The sequence below is a fragment of the Ascochyta rabiei genome, chromosome 21 (genome assembly GCF_004011695.2).
Source record: "Ascochyta rabiei chromosome 21, complete sequence".
In the NCBI taxonomy this organism is placed as follows: Eukaryota; Fungi; Ascomycota; class Dothideomycetes; order Pleosporales; family Didymellaceae; genus Ascochyta; species Ascochyta rabiei.
Window position 1 is genome coordinate 213,657 of NC_082425.1, and position 23,286 is coordinate 236,942.

At 47.0% G+C, this 23,286-nt stretch overlaps 3 protein-coding genes across 4 annotated transcripts, besides 16 other annotated features; 2 read left to right on the plus strand and 1 right to left on the minus strand.

Annotated features, from left to right (window-relative positions):
* Positions 1-165: part of a mobile genetic element that runs on past the window's edge.
* Positions 150-2,377: a mobile genetic element.
* Positions 295-348: a tandem repeat.
* Positions 1,254-1,262: an inverted repeat.
* Positions 1,254-1,312: a mobile genetic element.
* Positions 1,304-1,312: an inverted repeat.
* Positions 1,466-1,514: a tandem repeat.
* Positions 2,069-2,077: an inverted repeat.
* Positions 2,069-2,207: a mobile genetic element.
* Positions 2,199-2,207: an inverted repeat.
* Positions 2,378-2,382: 5 nt separating the features above from the next.
* Positions 2,383-2,566: a mobile genetic element.
* Positions 2,567-3,034: 468 nt separating this feature from the next.
* Positions 3,035-3,076: a tandem repeat.
* Positions 3,077-3,147: 71 nt separating this feature from the next.
* Positions 3,148-3,184: a tandem repeat.
* A 351-nt stretch (positions 3,185-3,535) lies between these two features.
* Positions 3,536-3,602: a dispersed repeat.
* Positions 3,589-3,794: a dispersed repeat.
* Positions 3,795-4,132: 338 nt separating this feature from the next.
* On the minus strand, positions 4,133-6,463 carry EKO05_0010889 (uncharacterized protein; the record flags this gene model as incomplete). The annotated part of the gene is made up of 4 exons (XM_038943704.1): positions 4,133-5,054; positions 5,102-5,187; positions 5,246-5,987; positions 6,036-6,463. 4 exons carry the CDS (start codon positions 6,461-6,463, stop codon positions 4,133-4,135), a joined length of 2,178 nt encoding a protein of 725 aa, XP_038793145.1.
* A 4,521-nt stretch (positions 6,464-10,984) lies between these two features.
* Positions 10,985-11,011: a tandem repeat.
* A 788-nt stretch (positions 11,012-11,799) lies between these two features.
* EKO05_0010890 (uncharacterized protein) lies at positions 11,800-12,615 on the plus strand (the record flags this gene model as incomplete). The annotated part of the gene is made up of 3 exons (XM_038943856.1): positions 11,800-11,910; positions 11,961-12,319; positions 12,369-12,615. 3 exons carry the CDS (start codon positions 11,800-11,802, stop codon positions 12,613-12,615), a joined length of 717 nt encoding a protein of 238 aa, XP_038793147.1.
* An 823-nt stretch (positions 12,616-13,438) lies between these two features.
* EKO05_0010891 (uncharacterized protein) lies at positions 13,439-16,975 on the plus strand (the record flags this gene model as incomplete). 2 transcript variants are annotated; one of them, XM_059637868.1, is made up of 2 exons in its annotated part: positions 13,439-16,387; positions 16,608-16,975. In XM_059637868.1, the coding sequence occupies 2 exons, from the start codon at positions 13,439-13,441 to the stop codon at positions 16,776-16,778; spliced, it is 3,120 nt and encodes a 1,039-aa protein (XP_059493851.1). The 2 variants fall into 2 exon arrangements, with proteins under 2 accessions (XP_059493851.1, XP_038793148.1); XM_038947341.1 differs by having other exon boundaries at positions 13,439-16,975.
* Between the last annotated feature and the right edge of the window lie 6,311 nt (positions 16,976-23,286).

Sequence of the window (23,286 nt, forward strand, 5' to 3'; positions counted from 1 at the left end):
TAGAAGATATTTCTAAATAATATTATATTCTGCACTACTGTATACAAGGCTAAAGTAGGCTAATATAAGCTATAATAGAGTAGAGGTTTAGTGTAGTCTTAGTAGAGTAATATACTTACCTATTTAATCTACTTACCTATAGAGTACGTTATAACAATTAGTAGAGAGAAGTAGCTTCTTCTATAATATTAATTACTAGGTTATACTCTCTATACTCTTATAGAACCTAAGTATTATCTTATAATCCTAAGTACGTATATTTACAATATACATCTAGAATTAGGCCTCTTTTAGTAGATATTTAGTTATATATACCTACTAAGCTTACTATATATATATAAATATCTACTAAGAGACTTCTTATAGCGCGTTTAAACTCTTAAGTATCTTCTAACGCTATTTTCTTCTATTTAGAAGAGTCTTTATACTGCTTTCTCTAGAAGAGTATATACTAGCTTAAATAGCTTAGCTTAGGGTTTATCTAGTTATTCTAGAGTAATCTAAGGTATATCTTATACCTATATAGGTCTATAACTATAAAAGGTATTAGTTAGACCCTCTATCTTCTATAGAAGTTAATAATAGATACTTCTACTATAGTTACTCTATAAATAGGTAATTCTACTCTACTTATACCTTTAGCTGCTTTTTTATTTAATAGTATAACCTCTAGATCCTACTTCTTTACTAGGAGAACTAAAATTAAGTTTAGTTATAACCCTCTATCTATTAAGGCTTCTATATTCTCTATATTACCTAGAAACACTTTAACTATAAGTAGGTATATATGTTTTAAATATACTACTTTATAAAGAGAAATATACTTCTTCTTTTTCTTAGATAATCTAATATAGGCTATAAGAGAGGAGATTAGGGCTTAGGCCCTTTGTCTTTTCTAAACGTATCTAGAGTAGGGTCTTTCTAATTTAACTTTAGCTCTAGGCAGTTAGGGCGGTAGTAACTAGCTTCTCTACACTTAAGGCACGTGTTTTAGCCCTTATATAGCCTATCTTAGCTCTTTTTACCCTTTACTAGCTTCTTACAGAACTTCTTAGACTTAAATAACTTTTTTTAGAGTTTTTATATTCCCCTCTAACCTAGAGATACTAAATTAGTGCTTCTGTAGTCCTTTGTTAGTTATTATAGCCTTAGCTAGAGTCTTCTTAGGTAGCTGTTAGCTATAATAACCTAGTCTCTAGTTAATAATATTAGCTTATTCCTTTATATTTAGGACTATATCTCTTTATTTATAGAGGATTAGAAATAAGTCTTTCTATATACTAGAGAAAAGTATAGTAATATATTCTAATACTTAGAGATCTAGTATATATAAGCTACCTAGTTCTCTCTATAGTAGACGTATAAAGTCTAATAGATCTATAAGAGACTAAAATTTCTACTACTTACTTATATTTAGCTAGCGTTTCTAGAATATCTAGTATAATTCTTTTTAGCTCTTACTATATTAGTTTCTAGATTAGTTAGTCTTAGTAGTTAGTTGTGTAGTAAGCTTACTACAACGTCTTTAGGTTCTTTTAGAGATATCTTATACTAAATTTAATCTTTTTCCTCTATAAGAAATTTAATAAGAGATTAGAAGGAATATCTCTTATAATCTCTTTTTTAATAGTTATACTTAGTATAGTTATACTTTATATATTTCTCTAGGGGTTTAGGTTATAGAAGATATATAAATAAGAAAGATTATAGTTTCTCTACTTCTTTTAGTAATCTTTAGAAGATAAGAATGTTATAGAATCCCCTTTATTATATTTACGTCTAAGTTTATAAAGAAAGAAAAGTTCCTTTTAGTCTTTTTTCTCTTATAAATATTTACGTAGCTTTTCTAACTCCTATTATTATATACCTACTTCTAGGCTATTCTAATTTTCTTTAGCTAAAGCTGTTCTATAGATATAAATTCTAAAGTAAGATATACTACCTAGAGGACTTACAGATCCTCTTAAGGCACTCTAGACACTTAGTGTCTATTAAGGTATCTTCTTATCTATAGAGGGAGGTGTTACCTTACGCTCTACTAGCTTTCCTATAGGTAGGTTGTCTTAGTTCCTCTCTAAGAACAGTAAGCCTAAAGAATTTAGTTTTAGACTTATAGTAGCTTAGGTCTATCTTTAATTATATTATAAGAGTAATTAAAATATAAAGAGTATATAAGGTAATTATAAGGAAGAATAGAGTTAAAGAGGATAGTAGATGTATTAGAGTACGTAGTGTGTAGTAACAAGACTAATTACTAGAGTATTAGTAATAACCTTTAATACCTTTATATAGTCTAGGCTAACTAGCCCTATAGTAGCTTGCTAAGACTAGTAGAGGTACCTCTACGCCTAGCGCCTAATAACTATCTCCTACTATAGCTTAACTACTTCTCTAGTTAACACAGCTACATTCTCTACTAACTTAACTACCTTCTTCCTCTCTACTACTCCTTCCTTAGTTAGGCTAACATAATACTAGTGTATTATTACGTTAGTAGCAGTAATTCCTTTAAGCTAGGTAGTTACTACCTGCACTATACTTACTAGATCTCTTACTAACTCTATAATAACACTTTAGGTATTCTACCTTAACTCTACCTCTTTACTTCTATACAGTAAGGTTGCCTAAAAAGGGTATATATTCTAGACTATCGTAAACTAGAACCTAAAAACTATTAGTATTAGGTAAGAGTAAGAGTAGGAAAAGATTATATAGTTACTAGGTAACAGTACTATAATACTTCTTGTTTTTAAGTGTGTAATAAACACACTTAGACAAAAACGCCTCAAGAAAGCTTTAATTAACCCTTCTCTCTCTTATAAAGGCCTTAACTAAATAAATATAGATAACCCTATAGGCCTCTATAAGAGCTCTAGGTAGGACTAGTATTAGTATAGTAACTAAGTAATAAACCTATAATTATTAGTAAGAATATAAGGTAGCGTAGTAAGTATGCTTATAGTAAGAAATAGTATCTATTAGAGTAAGAAAAGTTATAAGTTTACCTGTTTATATACACACGCTATATACCTAGATTATAATTATAATAATTAATAAATAGAGTACTAAGTAATAAAGTAAACTGCTTTTTATTACCTTAAAACTAGGTAACAATATTACAGGTAAGAAAAAGTCGTCTTTACCTTAAATAAAAATAATAATATAAAATTGGAATAATATAATATGTAAGCTATAGATACCCTATAATAACGCTAAGTTAGTATAATACTACTAGGATATATTATTATAGACTCTTTATACGTATCTAAGATAAACTACGTATATAGAAGAGAGGTAGTGTAACATACTAGTTATTCTACAGCCCTATCTAATTCCTCTCTAACTTATTACAAACTTAGTGCTGTTATATCTGTGCCTACCCTACACCTAGGCTAGTACTCTAATTCTTTCTAACTCTTATAAGGTATAAAAGGCCTAAGGTTAACAGGTATAGATAGCTAGTTTTTAAGTATTCTTCTATATAAGACCTATAGAAATAGAACAATTCTCTATATAAACTATCTAAGTACTCCTATACATCTTGTAGCGGATACCTACGCCTATTAGAAACTTCTATTATCCTGCGTCGTTACACTTACTTACGCATTATTAACCTTAGTAGAACCTTTCTCTACTTACTTTTACTTTTAGTTATAGAGAGTATAGGTCTTACTACTTTAAGTAGGCCTCTCTCTCTACCCCCTTAAAGCTTGCAGTCTGCTAATTTATTTCCTATACTTTTAGATTTATTAGTTTACCTAATTACTATCTTTTAGCTTGTAAAGTCTGCCTTAAACCCGCTTACTCAAGTTGGCCCGCTCGCTTGTAAATTACGTTATTATCAGTGTTTAATCAGGTAGAGGACTAATTAGGTAGGAGAGGAAACAATTTTAACATTTTAGATTAGCAAAGTAGTAAGATAAGTCTTAGAATCAATAGTTATAAGATGAAAAGCTATTGTTTATTGTGTCTCGAGGTTTAGACAGACGAAACTAAAGCTAGAAATAAGACAATTCTGTCCTGTTTTCTAGGGACTACGAGCTATAAACATCATTACTAGCCTTTAACTACCTACGGGGGGTTACAGACGAAAATCACACACATTAACGATTGAACACCACCATCCCAAACCTCAGACTCTCCCGCGTATGCGGTTCAGAAAAGTCGCAAACCCCCGTTTCATCTTCTCCACATCGCCATCCCCCTGCCTTGCCAGTTCATCCCAGCACGTCCGTCCATCCACATCCACCTTGTCGACATCGACATGCCCAAGATCCGCCGCCTCGAGAATTCCAAGCATCCTCGCATCATAGTGGCTAGCAAGGGCGTGCAGAAGTGTGCAGCCGCGCGAATTGATAACCGCTAGGTTCACCTTCCGCCGCACCAGCTCGGCGAGTATATCGTACGCAAAGTAGTAGATGGCCATGTGCACTGCTGTTTCGCCCGCGACATTGGCGATATCAGGATCCGCGCCGGCTTGCAGCAGGAACAGGGCGTTGTGAGTGTGGCAGTGGCGCGTTGCCGAGTTCAGGGCCGTGTCGCCGTCGAAATCAATGGCGTTGATGTCGATGTGGTGGTCAATGAGCATCGCCAGTATCCCGGTGTCTCGGCTGGACTTGCACGCCAGCTGGAGCGCGGTGGCGCCGAAGACGTTGGTCGCGCCCAGATCGGCCCCGTGGGCTATCAGCGTCGATACGCACTGCGCGTCGCCGGACTCTACGGCGTAGATCAGCGGCGTGCTGCCTTCCATATCTACGATTCTCGTGTCCGCGCCGCTGTTCAATAGGGCTTCCAGCGCTTGATGGTCTCCGCGTGACGCAGCCCACGATAGTGGAGTGCGGCCGTTTGCATCGGATATGTTTACTCGCGCGGTCGAATCGTCCAGCATTGTGATTACTGCCGTGCGAGAGAGACCGAGGATGGACTTGTGCAATGGAGTGAACTGACGCGTTTCGAGGTATTCGCCATCGCTAAACAATTGTGTAAATGCTTCGACCACCACGTTCGTCGCCGTGTTGGACAGTGCAATGTCCCATGCGCTGTCGATGGGTTTTCTGGTATCGTAAGCACATCAATCTACTTTGCAGTAGAATCAACTCACTTTCCGTTCTCGTCTTGCAGGTTCATATCAGCTCCGCTCCGAATCAGGAACTGACACAATTCAACGTGTCGATAGCCCACTGCGTACTGGATTCTTGTGTCAGTCTGAGCACGAGCAAGTCAGTTATGTCAGTCTCGAACTCACGTGCAGCGCGGATTGGCCATACGCGTTAACGTCGTAGGGAGATGCCTTCGCCGTCGAGAATAGCCTGCCGATCTGATCGGACTCGCCGACTGTCGACAGCCGCCAAAGTGGCGTAGTCCAGTTCACCATACGCGGCATGCGTAAGTTGAGTTCCGGCCCGCCGAATGCCGTCAATGTAAGCGTCAAGGACAGCATTCTGGACAGAAGCCATGACGGGAAGTAGTACGTGACTTCGACAGAGGCAGCCGAGCGCTGCTGACATGCCATTTCGTTGCACGAAGCCGTCAGCCCGGGCATGCCCGTGTAACCTACGAACAGATTTCCAATCACGTTGCGCACCAGCTTTGGGTACCGGAACGTCGTCTTCTTATGACATGAACAGCTGCACCAAGGTCGGCAGCGTCGACGGTACACCTGCGCTTGAGCTTTGATCTGCACGGTAGCCATGTGCCCGACCTGTGCTTCGTAGTGTCTTGTAGGGCTGACACGATGGTCGATCAGCCGACTTGTAGAGCTGTTCGGAAACAAGCTGGTCGTGGAGTCTGCTCCGTCAGAAGCGCGATTCGGAATGGCACCGGCTTGCGTTAGTAGTCGCTGCAGCATGTTCCAGTCGGGTTGGGCTCCGGGAAGTGACTGCGATATGGCAGTACTCTGTTCGAAGATGCGTTGTAAGAGCTTTGAATCTGCTTCTTGAGAGCTCACAACTTGTTGGATACGAAGCTCGACCCGGTTCATCGTAGAGCTGTAGACGTGTGAGCAGGACAGGTAGTTTCCGCAGAACTATATTCACCTAGTAACGACTCCAAGCGCAGTGCCGAGATTGAGACGAGTAGTTTTGATGCCCTGTTGGATATTCAAAAGCTTCTCCTGATGTAAAGCCCAGCTCTTCTTCTTGACTTTGACCCCTCCTGGCGCATCGACATCAGGTTTGCTGAGGTCGTACTGTACGTATTCTTCCAGGTCTTGGACCTGTTGTTCAGCACGTCTCAAGAGACTTCGCAGCGCGATGACGGGCCCTTCGTTTAGGTCTTGCTCTAGCTGTGCTCCCAGCAACCCCACCTGGGTGAGAATCAAACGCAGATCGGACACTTCGTTGATCAGCGCTGAGAATTCTGTCACCGCGTGCTTGAATGATCGAAGCTTTGCCAGTCCTTTGACTGTCTTTTCACTTGCAGTAATTATTGCTAGAATACTTGCAGTAATAGAAAGAGGGTCCATAGCAGCTGTATTTGGAACGATTCTGCGGGACTGAGGTTGGGACAAGAGGACGGGTGAGATTGTTCGCAGACTCCGACACAGCCTCGGCGTATAGTTCTAGAGCTTTGAGAAGATGTTCCAAGGTTTGAGAGGTTAGGGTAGAGCTCTGTATCATCTGCTGACTCTTTGCGTAATAACGTCGTCCCCGCGTTCAGCCTCGTCACGTATGATGGGAAGGCTGAAAACGCCAAGGCCCAAACTCTGCCACAGTGGCAAGGCGCTGAGACCGATTTACAATAGTCGTCTGCCTGCGGTGCAACAACAGAACTCCCAGTGCGAATTCGGCAATAGTAGCGTGACGACTGGCACGCCTATGGTGGTTGTACGATATGTGAGGACATTTTGATAAATCCTCCTCTTTCCTTCATAGCATTCAATATTGAGTATTTGAACCTTCGAGTGGAAACACCATGGCTCATTGGCACGTGTACTATCCACAACCTCATCTAAAGCGACTAGGGCTTTTGCACCGGCACAATGTCACGACTTCCCCCCCAATTTGTGTTGCGTAATCTAAAAATAGCGTATATACGAACGAAAAGGTTGAAAGTGGGGGAAACGATGGAAAACACTGGGAAAAGCGCTAGACTTTGTCGCTGCCTTACTGCAGGGAAGCAATAGAGTGAGGCGCCATTTAAGAACAACGCTGCAGCGACAGTCCAAATTAGCCAGTATTGTGCAAACCATCCTTGAAGAATGACTAGGATTGCAAGAAGGATCATCTGCTGCTCCGATACCTGGGCTCCGAGGTAGGATAATCTGTACGCAGAAAGCGCAGGGTTGATATTCCAGTATGCTGGGTCGGAAAGTGCTACAGCCTCGACCGCCATGTGCCCCAGAAACCATCGACGTCGCTGGTCAACCAGGTTTGCAAGGGAAGGAGCCGCTTCAGTATTGCAGACTATGTCGGTATGGATGTCGGTTGACCATGCACCTGCTTTTCTCTGAATCATCTGCGTAAGGTACCGATCCTCCCCGAAGTTGTATTTCCAGCATGCGTTGAGGTCTTTTGTTTTGGTTTGCTGTCCGGTAAGAGTTGAGCGTAGAGCTTCCAATTTTACATACATGACTGTCCCAGATATGCACGTGACGTTCCCTAAGCTCGCCATGACCAGTTCGCAGTGTATGCCTTGCTGCAGGTATTCCGCTTCTTGGACCACGTTCAGAAAGGACGATGACGGCAGGGTAACACCCTGCACACATGCGAGAGCCACAACGGGTGTCTGGCTTGGCTTCATACGAAACTACGATGCTTAGCATAGGTATGTCCGAGATTGATGATGCATACCATCCGATCTGCGAAGAGCCGCAAAGCCTCTGTTGGAATTGTGGTATCGGAGTCCATCATTAGGACAGCAACTTCTTGGTAACTTTGTAAAAAACCTGGCGGGGTGTTGTTGATATGTTCCAATGCACTGTGTTGACAATGTGATTTGCCTCCATGCTCAAACGTACACAAAGTGATGTCCACTCCCGCTAATTCTACTTTTGAGACCTGTTGACTGGTAGTGTGATCCCGCTCTGCTCCTAATATTGTTGAGATTTGTTTGTGAAGCTGCGCATTCTCGATGCCGTCGAACGCGACTACAATACACAGCTGACCAGATGGGTAGTCGGAAGCTAACAGTGATCCGATGCAGGCTAGCAGAGTTTCTTTGGGCTCTCTATGACATGCGATTATTGCTACCACTGTTGGCAGCAAAGAGACCAGAAGTGGCTCGGTCTCGGTGGCCGTCCGAGGTAAGGCTACTGAGCTTTCCTTGTGCCAGCGCAGCCTCTTGTAACAAAATATCCAACTGAAGAGACGGTGAGGTAGATAGAGAACGAGATTCAGGTATATCAGAGGTCCAACGAGGGCGTTTGGGGAACTGGGCTTCAATATAAAAATGGAGGTTGCGAGAATACATAAGCACCTGTATGTTCCTCAATCAGCTTTTCCGTGTTCTTTCCCTGACTCGTACTCACTCACCTTGAGCCCAGATGCAAGATGCAGATTGAAGCGCTTGTAGCAAGTCGTTGAGCTGATATATGTTTCAGCCCTTCATAAACAACGCAAAACAAGAAGACACCATCCTGTAACACTTGACTTACTTGGCTACTGGCTACCACAGCAAGTAGCACAAGCGTTCCAATGGCCTGGTCAGACCGTCAGATGCCTTTTCATCGAGAGTGAGTTTTAACTTACCTCGCAAGAAACAAACATAGAGTGATGCTTCTGAAATGAGTGCCAGAGTTCTTGATACTGTGTTGATAGCTTATACTATCCCTGTGCTTACAAAATATCAGCTGTGCAGTTCCTTGGGCGCGGTACTTCGTCTCGGGCAGCCGAGCAAGGATAGGATCAACTCAAATATTGGTGCGCTAGCAGAAGCTATAAGCGCAAGATGCTCAAGGCTCTACTGTTATCTCCATGCATGATCTGACTGGTACTATCGGTGTCCATGTCCTCCCACGTAGGGGTCACGTCATGTATCTGTAAAACTCACCGGAAGGGTGCCAAACACGGTTCAGCCTTGTGTGCACGCACCTGAGTTATTGCAGATTCACTCAAGCCGCTTTCTGCGGATCCGAGCTTCGCTAAGGTCCGTCGGTCCTGAGTGGTCCGATCAAGAACGCCTTTTTGCCTTCCACAGTCGAGCGCAAGGGAAGGCGAGGGTGTAGCGAGAACACCATTTTGCTGCATGCCAGATGACCAAGTATTACAGGAAGCAGCAACATCAGCTCCAAGGATGATCTTTTGGTATACATTACATGAATGACGTCTTTGCTTGTCAGCCTGGTCTAGCTATAACATTGGTTGTGATGATGGAAGGCTTTGTCCAGAGGTATATAACGGGGTCACTAGCTGCTGTGAGGACTTCTAGGATACAAGTCGCTCTCGCATATTAGTTGCATCATCTCACTGAATACTACTGCGATGGAGAATGCTGTCAGTCCCCACACGTGGGCAACCGAGCGGAACGCCGCTGCTATCGAGCAGGCGAAGAAGATCGAGGGGATACCATGGTGTGACGAGTATGAAAAAATGATATCTAGTATGCTGTGAGTTCTCCATACTACATGCGTGCTGCGCTCAGATCCCAATCCGAAACACTAATATGCATGTTCGATAGTTACCGTTCCTGGACGTCCAAAGAGCTCGAGGGAAAACGGCTCGAAGCCTCAAAAATCTGCCAGCATTTCAATGGGTTGAACGTCTATGAGAAAACAGTAGATCGGGAAGAATCCATAAAGAAACGGGATGAGTTTCTTAGGTCATTGCTTGGAGCATGTGGCCAAGACCCGACTATTGAGAGCCCATTATCTATCCTTTATGGGTGCAACACCGCCATTGGCGACAATTTCTTTGGCAACGTCGGGTAATTGGCTACTCCTGAAGTCGCTTTATAATACTGCTAACATTGATAGGCTTTCGATCGATGATAGTGCGTTCGTCACCATCGGAAAGAACGTGCTTGTTGGGCCCAATGTACATTTCATCACTGTCAATCACCCTACAGACGTTGCGGCTAGAAACAGAGGGGGCATGTTCGCGCTTCCGATCACGGTTGGGAACGATTGCTGGATCGGTGCTCGGGTGACACTCCTTCCAGGAGCCCGCATAGGGGATGGCTGTACGATTGGGGCGGCAGCCGTCGTATCGGGTAAAATTCCTGCATACAGTGTAGCTGTGGGCGCGCCCGCCAGGGTGATCCATAGTGTTAAGAAACCAGATGTGTAGCCTTTTCCAGAGTCAGAAAGATCGGAAATGACATGGTTGAGCAACAGAGTGAAATGGCTACAGGTAGGCCCCGTTGCAGCTAGTACAGGGCTGGAATAGAGAAAAACCCCACTCAAGGCCAATTATTGTTTCACTGTGACTGTGCAGAGTGAGCAGCCTGTCGCGTGAGCGGCGCTCTGAGACTGACAAGGTTCGGGTGTAGCTGAGGCCGTCAACATGTGGAGTAAACAAGCCACTCGCTGATCTGCTGCGTTGCAGGCGTCCCAGTCAGTCGGCACCGTATACGAGCAAGCTAACGGTGGCCAGTCATTACGGACAAAGGACAAAGGCGGCATTGAAGGAGTGCGGGAGGTGAAATACGCCCGCCCACTATGTTCAGGCGGCAGCCTGACTCGCCTGATTGGCTGCGAAGTGGGCGCAGCATTGCACTGTGGAATGCTCGATACCTAACCTTGTTTAGCGCTTAGCCGGCTTCATTCATGCGGTAGTAGTTGCGACGGTAATATGCGACCGGCGCGGCTGAGTGGGCTGCCTGTTGATGACGGTGAGTCGTGTATTAAAGCACGGAGGAGCAGGCTGGGAAGGGAGCAACATATATGAAAGCACGCGTCCTCAGCCGTATTGCTGGAGGTGAGCATGCAGTAAGTACGGCTCAGTGCTTTTGTTTTTATCATCGCGTTTTTCCTTTCTTGTCCGAATAGTTCACGCCGATATGTGATGCTGTGCCAGTCGTGGTGCAGGCTTCGAAGCGCATCACATCAACAACAGACAAACAGACGAACAGACAGGTGACGCGTTGAGGATCGAACATAAGAAGAACAGATTGATAAAAGAGCGACATTGAGTGGAGGTTGTTATTCAGCCAAGCAAATGTTCGAGCGATTGGGAGATACGCAGAATGACGCACATCACGTGGTAGAGCGCCAGCAACAGCAACACAGCTTGCAAAGGTCAAGTCGAGCATGCATCGTCTTAGTGCATTGCTAGCAAGGCGTCAGAACATCTACCTTGCGATGCGTTTGACTGACTGGTGATGAGTCAAAAGTCACGGGACCGGCAGAGCCGCATGATGAGGGCCGATCTTCCCCTCCAAGGTTTGGTACGTTTGGTACCGAACGTCGAGGTTCGCGCATGTCTTTGACATTTGTGCACAATGAACACAACTGCACACTCCGCAACTACGGAATTGCATTTCGATCACTGCTAACCCGCGAAACTGACAGAAGCGTAGATGCAGAGTTGGAGGACTCGATGAGATCAGAGGAGTGGCTTAGCCGTGTTCTCTCAGGCTGCCGGCCTCCCAGTCTACCCCCCAGGCATCTCACCCACCCTGCACTCTTCTGCCATTCTCTACGATCCCCAGTTGCAAGTCCATATTATTATAACAGTCATACTAGAACAACTTGCATGCTCATTGCTGTTAGATTGCGTGGTCTTTACCAGCTTTTACCTTCCTCATCATCCCCGTCTGCACTGTGCTTAGGCATCGACATCCTACCGCCATAGAATGAACAGACGCCTGGTGATTGTGGCGCTATTCACCTTGTACCTACAGCCGGCAGCTGCAGCAAACACCATGGATCTGTCGTTTTCGGTGCCGCCAATCGAGCAATTTTACACTGACTTTGACGGCACCCTCCGCTGCTTCGACTGCGCATTGGCCTACCTGGACTGCGTGTGTGTTCTGGTATGACATGTGGATGTTTCGACGGCTCGCAATGTCACTAACTTCTGCAGTCGCAAACCTCATCGTCTTACTTCTCCGCGTTTTCGAATGAGTCGTCCTTCTACGAACCGCCTACCGCCAACGAGCCTACGAGCGATGTAGACCTTAGTGAGGTGCGACACTACCTGAGCGATTCGAACTATCTTCTTGTAGACCATACGGTTCAATGTTTCAACGAGAACGGAACAGTTGTTCAGCCCGCCACGGTGCAGGCCCACGTCGACGACACCTATCTACCTGGGTATCGCCAACTCCCAGCTTCTCCAGGATCACAAAACATCCAACACAAGCGGCAGCCGCCACGAAAGAATGGGTTTGTTTGTGCCTTTGAGGGTTGCCACAAGGCGTTCGACCGCAATTGTGAATTGAAGTGAGTTCTGCTGCGATTAAGGACAGAGCTCTCGCTAACCATTCTCCAGTCGCCATCTCAAGATCCACCTTGGTCGTAATGAGAGGCCTCACAGATGCAAGTTCTGCGCTGAGGGGTTTCTTTACCCCAAGGACCTGACTCGTCACCAGCGGAAGCACGTGGAGCAAGCTTCGGCCAAAGTCACCTTTCACTGTCAGGTCTACGGCTGCAGCAACACTGAAGGATTCTCTCGTCGCGACAACCTTCTTCGCCACCACCGTCGACAGCACGACGGGGTCGCCTCGCCTCTTGCGTAGCTTCGTCAGTGGTGCAATCACCTAACACTACTCTCTTGGAGTTGTGCTGCCGTACCCGTTCAATTGTTCCTTACTCCTTTGTCAACCATTGTTTGCATACTCGCACTGTTATCGAGCCAGTCCCCATCTTCGATGTTCTGTTCTCCGCTGTTCATATACCCCACCCCATCGCTGCATTTGCGCGATGCTGGTAATTGTTTCTTTATCTCCTTTACCTATTTCAACTTCATCTCATGGCGGCGCTACCGGTGATACGAAAACGCGACGACCTTGGTCTCTTACGTTGCTGTTGCATTCATACACTGAATGGTGTATAACGATGACACGATATTGCTATGACATGCCGGTCACGAATAGCATCAAAAATAAACGATTCGATCATGATATCATCTTCTCTTGTAAGCTGGATGTTAGTGAATACCGTTGTGGCTTTGCAGTTTGCGTGTGATAGCCGAGAAACATTGCCCCGAATGCTAGAACGAGAGGTCCACGGTAAAGGTTAGGCAACCGATTAATGAAGCCAAAGACTCATAACCTTCATCCCATTACCAGACTGATAAGAATTTGTTAGTAGAAAGCTGTTAATCGGAGATTGTACCTCACTCATCACTACGGGAATGGATGTCGTGCCATGTGACGACGTGCGGGCGCGACACGCGACTTGGCGCGCGATCTGCAGATCGATCGACCCACAACGGCGGTTCTGGCAGGACAGCTGCGTCATCATTTCCAGCCATTGCAATCGCGACCAAACTTTCTGCACGACACCACTGTGACCACACATCACTTCTGCTTGAGCAGCACATGACTTAATATTGGCACAATGCCTCCTGTTCTGTCTCGCAAACGTCTCCAATCCGACTCGCCCAAGCCAGAACCGCCACCGAAACGCGCCAGAGCACCGAAAAGGACTGCGCCAAAGTCACCTACATTCCACAGCAAGCAATCCGCATTTGATGCCCCACCAAAATTGACTCGCACACTCTCGCAGACAAAGAAATTTCTGGAAGGCAGCAATGACGAAAGCGAGCTCTCGGACGAACCTAGCAGCGACGACGAATTCGAAGATGTACCTATGAATGATGTCAAGGGCAAGGGCAAAGAGGAAGAAGCATCGGGCTCCGAAGAAAGCGAAGAAGACGACTGGGAAGATGCACTGGGCATGCAGCACCATCACACGAAGCACGACGCGGGGCCAGATCCAAAGATCTCGGGCGACATTGCGCTCACGCTCTCGGCAGTGCCCAAGGCTGCCTTTGATTCGAAGCCAGATGGAAAGAAGGGCCCTTCAAAGATACAGCGCCAGATACGAAACGTGTCGCATTGCATGCATGTGCAATGCTTGATGTTCCACAACCTTATGCGCAACGCGTGGATTGAGGATAAGGAGGTGCAGAAGATACTGGTTGAGAGCTTGACCAGCGGCTGCTGGCGCGAAATAGAGCAATACTGGCGTGATGCAGGCGTACCAGATGGCACAAGTCGCGCTGTTGCGGGAAGGAAGACACAGAAGACGCTAAAGGGGGTGAAGAAAGATAAGAAGAAGGAGCAGAAAGACAAAAAGGGCAACTGGAAGGCTAGTGGCAGCAATAGTGTGAAGATTTACGAGACACCAGATAACAAGCTGTCGGCGCAGCAGAAAGAACAAGCTCGCCGAGAGTACGAAGCAAGTCTAGCCAGAGATGAAGTTCCGGGCCTGAACGAAAGGAAGCAGCGAGATTGGGGCGCCAAATCGAAACGAATGGAGCCGAAGACACCCAACATGACCCATGGCGACCCTTTACTTCGCCTACTGAAATACCTTTCTGCGTACTGGAAAGCGAAGTGGAGAACAACAGCACCGAGCTTGCGCAAGCGTGGATACTTATCGCCCGCAACGCTACAGGCGGAGATTGATGCTTGGAAAGAGCATGGCTTCCACGCCGACAGCTTTGGTGAGCGTATTGAAAACCGTGAGGCCTTTCGGGAGATGGCACGGAAGTGCGAGGGCAGCAGAGATTTCGGACAGCAGCTGTTCACCGCGCTGATTCGCGGCCTGGGTATTGAAGCACGCATGATCGTCAGTCTGCAGCCTGTCGGTTTTGGCTTCAGTCAGAGCGAGGAAGGCAAGCCCAAGAATCTTGAGAAGCTGAAGAATGTTGCGAAACTTGGGCAAAACGACACTGCTGTGCCATTGAAGACTCCAGATGCAAAACGCACGGCAAAGAAGACTAACGGCAGACAACCAGTATCGCCTCGGAATCGCAGAAAGGTGGTCGCGTTCTCAGACCCAGACAGCAGTGATCTCAGCAGTGCGATATCCATTTCATCCGACACTGAGGATAATAGGCCAGCCAAGACGACGTCGAAAACTCGTGACTACAAGGACGACCTTCCGTATCCGACGTACTGGACTGAGGCCATCTCGAATCTCACCCACACTCCTGTGTCGGTCTCCCCTCTGTCGCGTACCATCATCGCAAGCTCATCAATACCTGAGAAGTATTCAGACTTCTATGCTCGTGGTGCTGCGGCCGACAAGGCAAAGCAGGTCCTAGCGTATCTCATTGCATTCTCTTCTGATGGTTCCGCGAAAGACGTGACGACACGCTACCTCCCTAAATCTCAATGGCCGGGCCGAACAAAGGGCTTCCGCATGCCTATTGAAAAGATACCCATTCACAATAAGCGCGGCAAGGTCAAGCGCTGGGAGGAGTGGGACTGGTTCAAGTCTGTCATGCGGCCCTTTGCACGCCCGCATAGCAAGCGCCAGCCTTGGGATGAAGTCGAAGAAGAAGGCGATCTCGTGCCCGCAGAGCCTGAGAAGAAGAAGACCATGGATGAAGAAGGTGGCAAAGAGACTTTGCAAGGCTACAAGACATCCGCAGAGTATGTCCTTGAGCGACACCTCCGCCGCGAGGAAGCGCTCAAGCCTGGTGCGAAGATTGTTCGCCACTTCGCAATTAGCAAGAAAGGCGAGCAGGATAAGCTGGAGCCCGTATATCGACGCAAGGACATTGTGAACTGCAAAACCACTGAGTCTTGGCACAAGGAAGGTCGCGAAGTCAAGCCCGGCCAGCACCCGCTGAAGTACGTGCCCATGCGCGCCGTAACCAAAACCCGTAAGCTCGAGATTGAGGAGCGTGAAAGGATCGAAGGCGGAAAAGTGCAGCAAGGCTTGTACGCAAAGAGTCAGACGGACTGGATCATCCCCGATCCTATCGTTGACGGCGTCATCCCTGTGAATGCTTACAACAACATTGATGTCTACGTTCCTACTATGGTGCCGAAAGGCGCTGTACATATTCCACTTAGAGGCACAGCGCGCGTTTGTCGCAAGCTTAACATCAACTACGCCGAAGCATGCACTGGTTTTGAGTTCGGCAAGCAGCGCGCCGTGCCTGTCATCACTGGAGTGGTCGTTGCAGAGGAGAACGAGGAAATGGTCATCAACGCGTGGGAGGTCGAGGAAGCTGAGAAAGCTAGGAAGGAAGTGGAGAAGAGACAAAAGTTTGTGCTGGGGTTATGGAAGAAGTTCTATTCTGGCTTGAAGATCGTGCAGCGCATGAAAGACGAGTACGGCGAGGAGGCAGAGTTGCCCACGAAAGATCTATTCGCGCCCATGGAGAAGAAGGGGGAGACTGAGTGGGAGGTGTTCCAAAATCACCAAAGCAAGGACCTCGAGGGTGGCTTCTTGCGTGAGGACCCTAGTGCTGCGAGAGATGGTGGCTTCGTGAAGGAAGATATGCCGGAAGCTACTCACCATGACGATATGGCTGGGGGTTTCTTCGCAGTAAGTCAAGACAACGTCAAGCATGGGGATCTTACAATCGACCTTGGCGAACAAGAAGTGCAGAAGCACACCCCTGTTGTAGAAGGCGCATACCAGACACCTATTTCTTTGTCTGCGGCGGTCAAACGACCTAAGAACGAAGAGGAAGAGGAGGATACGGAGGGAGAACAGCAGGACCAGGATAAAGACATTGACATGGACGATACTGAGGACGACGTAGATGAGGAAGACGCTTCCCCCAAACCCAACCCCCGCCGCAAACCCTCAACGACAAAGCCCCCCACAACTCGCACCAAACGAGCATCCACAGCATCAACACATCGGCACAAGAACGTCGTTGAGTCTTCACACGAAGAGCTTTCAGATGCTCCCTCAGACCCGCCTCTTCTAGCATCGACAAGATCTGGGCTAAAGCGCAAGGCTGCACGCAGAAGTGATGCGCAGGTCAAGAGCCACTTTTTTGCCATGAGGAGTGACGATGAGACGGATGCTACAGATGTCACTGATAGGATGTCGCCGAGGAAAAGCGGGGGTGGTAAGGGGGGAGGAAAGGCTGGACGAGGTAGGGGGAGAAGAAGAGGAGGGTGAAGCCAAACACGTTGGCGGCACAGCCTTACGGCTCTTGACTACAGTCTCGGGTCTGCTTTTGTGCCAATTATAGATACGTACCCATGCGGATCATACCTCAAAGAGTAGTTTCCGCTTGCGTTAGATCAGTTGTGATGTCCACTACATGATGTCACTGGTTGAATTGATTGAGTCTGGGTCGTATGCAAGTTGCAAGGCTGAGACAGAAGTGTTGTTCTGTCAAGGATTGTGGATGCTCCTCAGCGCTGCGCCTCAATGCTTGCAAGCCGCAGTCTACAGCAACCCCGCCCTCTACTTGTGGAGGATCCACCAGTTCGCATATCGATACCTCTAGCTATCACGCTCACTTTGCAAACGCTGCATTTCCAGAATGTTGTTCAACGACTTTTCTTAGGGCCTCTGGCACCCACATTAGCCATTACTCACGCCAGCCTCGTCACAACAAGCGATCTCACAAGCGATCTCACAACCGATTTCACAACCATTGGATAGAAGCATCGCATCTCAGAACCATGACAGAGTCCGAACGAAAATCCCAGCTGAACGCGTACCCATCGCCACGACGCAAGTTTTTGGCAACTCAAAAACGTGGCGATGCCACTTCGAGCCTATACGACCTGTGTGATCCTTCCAGCTCGACACTGTCGCTGCCTGACTTTGGTCTAAGGCCTCTACAGCGGCTTCCCGCACCAAGTTTCTCGGCTTCCGTCAGTACTTACTTCTCCGCTACGTCTAATGGCATACAATCGGCAAACTCGTCTACCTCAAAGTTTAGATGTTCAAAGACTTCACATACAACCTACCATTCCGCAGCGTCTCAGACCAGTTCAAAACAAGGGTTAAGACCAATTGGGTTAGACACCTTGACAGAGTAGGTATACTCGTGTGTAGAGACTTAGTTACATATCGCTAATACACACATTGCACAGAGAAGATAAATATGCTCAACTGCTTCAACCAAAACATCTATGGCCTGCCAATCCCAATACAGAGCAAAACTGGTCCGGGCGTGGCCAGCACGCACGATTCAGGCGAAATGAGCGAAAGGTGGTCGATAAAATCCTTGAAGTCCAGGATACTCTAGTAACCACAAACACAGCGATCGTCCAAAGTATCAAATGTCGACTTATCTTGCTTGCACGCAAAACAATCCCTCTCAACCGTCGATTCACAAAGGAACAAGCTATTGCAGAAGTCGGTTGAATTACTAACGCGAGGGCTCTTCTTATATAACGCAATCAACTTAAAACCAGATTGTTAACGTGAAAGGGCAGATGGCTACCCTAATCTAACTTATAGGACTGCAGCAGGAGGGCATAAATACGCAGAGCATGGCTATAAGTAACGCAGTTCGCAATCTAACCCGCGCAATGTCTAAGAGGCTATCCTTACAACATAGCGGGGCCGCCAGCAGTGCGCTACAGCCTTGGTCATTCGCACATAGTGCGTCTTATCGGAACTTATGCTCTTGGTCGAGAATTTCCTTTGCTACTTTACCCAGTTGCCGACTATAACTCGAGACCTTTCTCGACACGACGCTATCAGCCTCGACCGAAAAAGAGACTTGGGCTAACATGGTCGTATCGTGCACACGGTTCTTCTCGTGCCTGAGTTTCGCGGTAGACTTCATCCATACGCGACTGATGAAGCACATAGACATCAAACCACAGAACATACTAGTACGGGATATCTTTCATCGTCAACACCATCCTATACTGCAGTTCAAAGTCTATATCGTGGACTTTGATATATCGAAGAGCTACGATGTCGAAGAGGCAATTGAGACAGACGGGGCAACTTCATTCACAAGGAAGTATGCAGCTTCTGAAGTCATCAACCAAGAGAAACGTGGTCTGCTTGCAGACATCTTTCCCCTCGGCTGCGTGTCTCTGGAGATGTTGGCCGTGTTGCAAGACGTTGGTGCTGAGAAACCTGGGCCTGTGGTTGATCTAGAGTTCTATGAAGAGAGACAGACTGCGACTTCAGAGGGCCAAACTAAACTGGACAACTTGAGAAGCCTATTGGAACCTGGAAACACTGGAGATACCTTGTATCAGGGCAACGTTGACGTGGTTGCCGATTGGTTGATAAACCTGGGAGATCCGACTCTGATTGATTTTCACGGTGTGGTGTACGTTCCTCGGCAAAGACCCTCTTTGCACTTCCCGATTTACGTCCCACTGCCGGGAGGCTATGTACAGTGTTTGGAGAGTACTCTCGCTGTACAAAGTCTGCAGGTCCTCTTGAGGTTGCAGTTGAGATTGCTGAAAAGGAAGGGTAGAACAATGTCGTAAGGAATCATTCGTCTGCTTTCTTGGAGACCTGAACATGGCAATCGATTGGTTGAACTTATCTGCCAGAACGACGCAATCTTGATCGAGCACCGTGGCCAGAAATGAACCTGCTAATGCTCAAATAATACTTAATATTTTCAGGGTTAGTTTGCAACATTAAAGCTACTACAGTGCCCAGGCTTAGAAGAAGGCAAAAGACTATGCGTATACAAGAAGCTGATCTATGGCGACTGGGGAGTCTATTACCTGAGTAAGCTGAAAGCGGGGTAATTGCGTTATCACGCTTAACAGTTCACAGGCAGCTGTCATGGTACGACTCCAAGATCTTGAATACAAAAAGGCCAAGACGATCTCGAGACTCCCTGCTTTCTCAATGTTCTTGATTCGTACAGCATGACTCAACCTCAAATTATTACAGGACATCTACATAAAGACGCTTGGGACCACGGCTGGCTCAGAGTAGACCACGTCCATGAGGTCTACTATCAGCAGTATGGGAAACCAGATGAAAAACCTGGTATGTGCAAACAGTGGTAATGAACCTGTCACTTTGTCCATCCCCTGGTTCTTATCTAACTCAGTTACTAGCGATTTTCCTCCATGGCGGGCCTGGTGCACGATGTTCAAAAGCAAATACTGTATACTTCGATCCGGCAGATTACCGTGTGGTTCTGCTAGATCAGCGTGGTTGCGGAGACTCGCGTCCAAATGGAAGCTTGATTGACAACACAACGTGGCATGTGCTGTCGGACTTTGATGCTCTACGAAAGCATCTCAACATCAACAGATGGCACGTGGTCTTCGGTGGCAGTTGGGGATCCGCGCTAGCCCTGGCTTATGCTCAAAAGTACCCAGACGTCGTTGGCTCTCTGATAATCCGCGGCGTATGTACTGCGAGGGTTGTGGAATCACGATGGATCAACCGCCCCCACGGAATCCCAATGCTTTTTCCCGACAAGTACGAAGCATTCATCGGCTTTCTCCCTGAAGAAGAGCGTTCTGATCTCATCACAAGCTACTACAAGCGGCTTATGTCTAATGATACAAGCATCAGCCATCCTGCAGTGCAAGCCTGGAACGGCTGGGAAGCCGACTTAGGTACTCTACGCCCAACTTGAACAGCGAGAAGAGCCTCGAAAGTCCGGCTCAACTTCTCGCACGTGCGAGGGTTCTGATACATTATATCGTAAACAACTCCTGGTTGGAGGACAGGCAGTTGTTGAGAGAAGAGAACATAGCCAAGATAAAGCACATACCTAGTGAGTCCGAGTATTCAAATGCTGATATCGACTTGAGACTGACTTTGACTGCAGCTACCATTGTGCAAGGTCGCTACGATATGGTGTGCCCTCCTATGACTGCTTGGGAGTTGCACAAGTCATGGCCCAAGACCACACTTATCTGGTCTGAAGATGCAGGCCATGCAGCTACAGTGAGTGTTTCTATGACCTGTTGTGAGATCTAGCACTGACAGTGTTCCAAGGAGCCGAGCACGAGAAGGAATCTTATTGAAGCGTGCCAAATGCACGCGAAGCTTCCTATCTAACTGTTCGAGCACTCCACGGGTTTTTCGAGATACTGATGGTGTCTTCGCCGCAATTTAAATTCCCTTGAACCGTCTCGAAGTTTTCGAGGTTGAGTACGGTGCTATTATAATTACTGCTCGAATGCATATACCCATCAAATTTTAAACCAACATCGTTATTATCATAAAACAATATCTCAAGTAAGCAGATAAGCAGTTCGTTGCTGTAGTTGCCTTGGATTTCTTACATTCTGCCCTGCATTATGTCCCTAACACCTTCTATACAGCAGCGGATGGCGCGAATCGACGGGCCGACTTGACTAATCTTAAATTAAAAAAAGTAAATCTGTCTGCTAAGCCAAAGTGAGTTGGCTAAAAAGCTCTCCTTCAGATCGGACGAATATGAAAAACTATCCCAGTCTAAGGCGCTTTGGCCGGTAGATGCCATGGTTGAGCATGACTGGTCTGGACGAGGCCAACATATTGAGTTCGACGACGACACAGCGCAGGAACGGGAAAACATGAATGACATTCTGATATTCCAAAGATTGCTTGGTACTGTGACCACCGCGACTGTACAGATTTTCCAATGCCGACGGATTCTCCTGGCTTGTAAGACCATCATCTGCAGCAAGCGTGTTATCACGATATCTCAGGCGATCAATGAGGTTGTTCATCTCAATCGACTACGCCATGCACATATTTCACGCGTCATTGAAACTTGAATTTTTGGCAATGAGCTATTCACTCTTTATTGTTCCAGTGGCCGAATATAATCTCGAATCTTTTCTGGAAATCCTGCATGAGGATTGCGACAAGGCTGGAAAATCTTATGAGATATTGTTCGATCCCGGCATCAGACAGATGGGAATATCACGCCGCCAATGCTTTTTCGTGCTTGGTCCGTGCCGTCGAATATGTGCACTCTCAGATCACTAAACACATGGATATCACACTGAAAACCTGCTAGTCAAGGCGCAAGGCGAAGACTACTATAAATCTACACTGAGGACTTCGGAATTTCGCATTCACACCAGGACATGGATGCAAGCAACACGGATGGCCTCACTCCATTCACTTTCAAGTATGCTGCCCCCGAGGTGGTATTACAAGAGAAACGTGGACTGCCTACGACTTCTCGACAAGAACTCTTCACCCCGGTCTCGTCAATTCGAATTGCTTCGAGCTTCAGCCTAGAAATGGACGTGTATCGTATCAACCCAACATTGAGCGCTTACAGATCTATACAGATCTATACTATGGAACAACTAGAATCCAAGCGGCGTTTCCGCCGAAAATCCAGTCTTCTTGGCTACGGCGACGTTGCAACTTTACGAAAAATCCAGTAAACAATGAAAAGAACTCAAGAAGATCTCATCGCTGCGGCAGAAATCAGGGAAACATGTTCAGCATGCTTTGGCGCAAGTTCATGCTGCACTAAAGGCTCGGTAAAACTGAAAGCACACGTCAGCCGCTGAGCTCCTCACCCTATGGGAGACCTCCAGAAAACAAAGGTGGAGTATAGGGGCAGGTTATCACGGTCGTGATGGAAGGAGACACGAAAAACATTCATCCACAATCGTTGTGCTTGGAAGTTCATGCCCGCAGTCTTACAACTCATGTAGGCTCGTTTAAGTCTCCGTAGACTGGGCGCTGATCAGCATGCACCCTCGACTTACGATGGGTGGTTCGAGATTCAGAGGTGTCATATGCTAGAGCCTGGGTTTGGTGTCACGGTTCCAGAGAGAAGATCTGTCAACTGACGGACTTCACGTAACAGCAGCAACGTCTGTTTACCTTTGCAGCCAGCTTAATCCATTCTGTGCACCTATCACGATACATCACTGCTGTCTCAGCAAGAACTTTGATCAGTTTTAAGCCCCCCTCCCCCAAAAGACGTGACCACTTCCAGCTCAAGAGCGACGACAAAGCCAGCTCTTACGTGTACGCAGTAGATAACATCGTCTCAAGCAACACCCTGCCACAATCTTGCCGGCAGTGGTAGAATGGGTATCGAAAATCATGTGTTTGCAGTACCGCTGGGCCTTGCAGGCGACCACGTTGGCGGCCTTGGGAGCGAGACTAAGATCCAGTTCGCAGTCACGGGTGCATTGGCCGCCCAAAGCCACGCTCCTCAACCCGCTCGACGTCGTCGAGCTGGAGACTAGTCATAATTCCTTCCCGGCATCGTAAGATGACTGCCAGAATCTAATGAGCGGCTGAGGCCTGCCCTACTGTGACATGTCTTGTGTCTCTTCTGCCGGCTCACCCAGAGCGAGGTCAGGGACGACGTTGTTTGCACCTTCGGCCGGTGTCTGACCATTCTCCATACGCGACCGCAATGAATGCGTCTGCAGATTCTCACGATGCGACGATGGCTGCGTCTGCGCGTCCTTCACAGGTGGCGACGTCTGTGTCTGTACGTCTTTTGGAGGTACTCTACTGGCCATCCTCGTATTGTACATCGCCTCCCTCTGCACGATGGAGCTTCC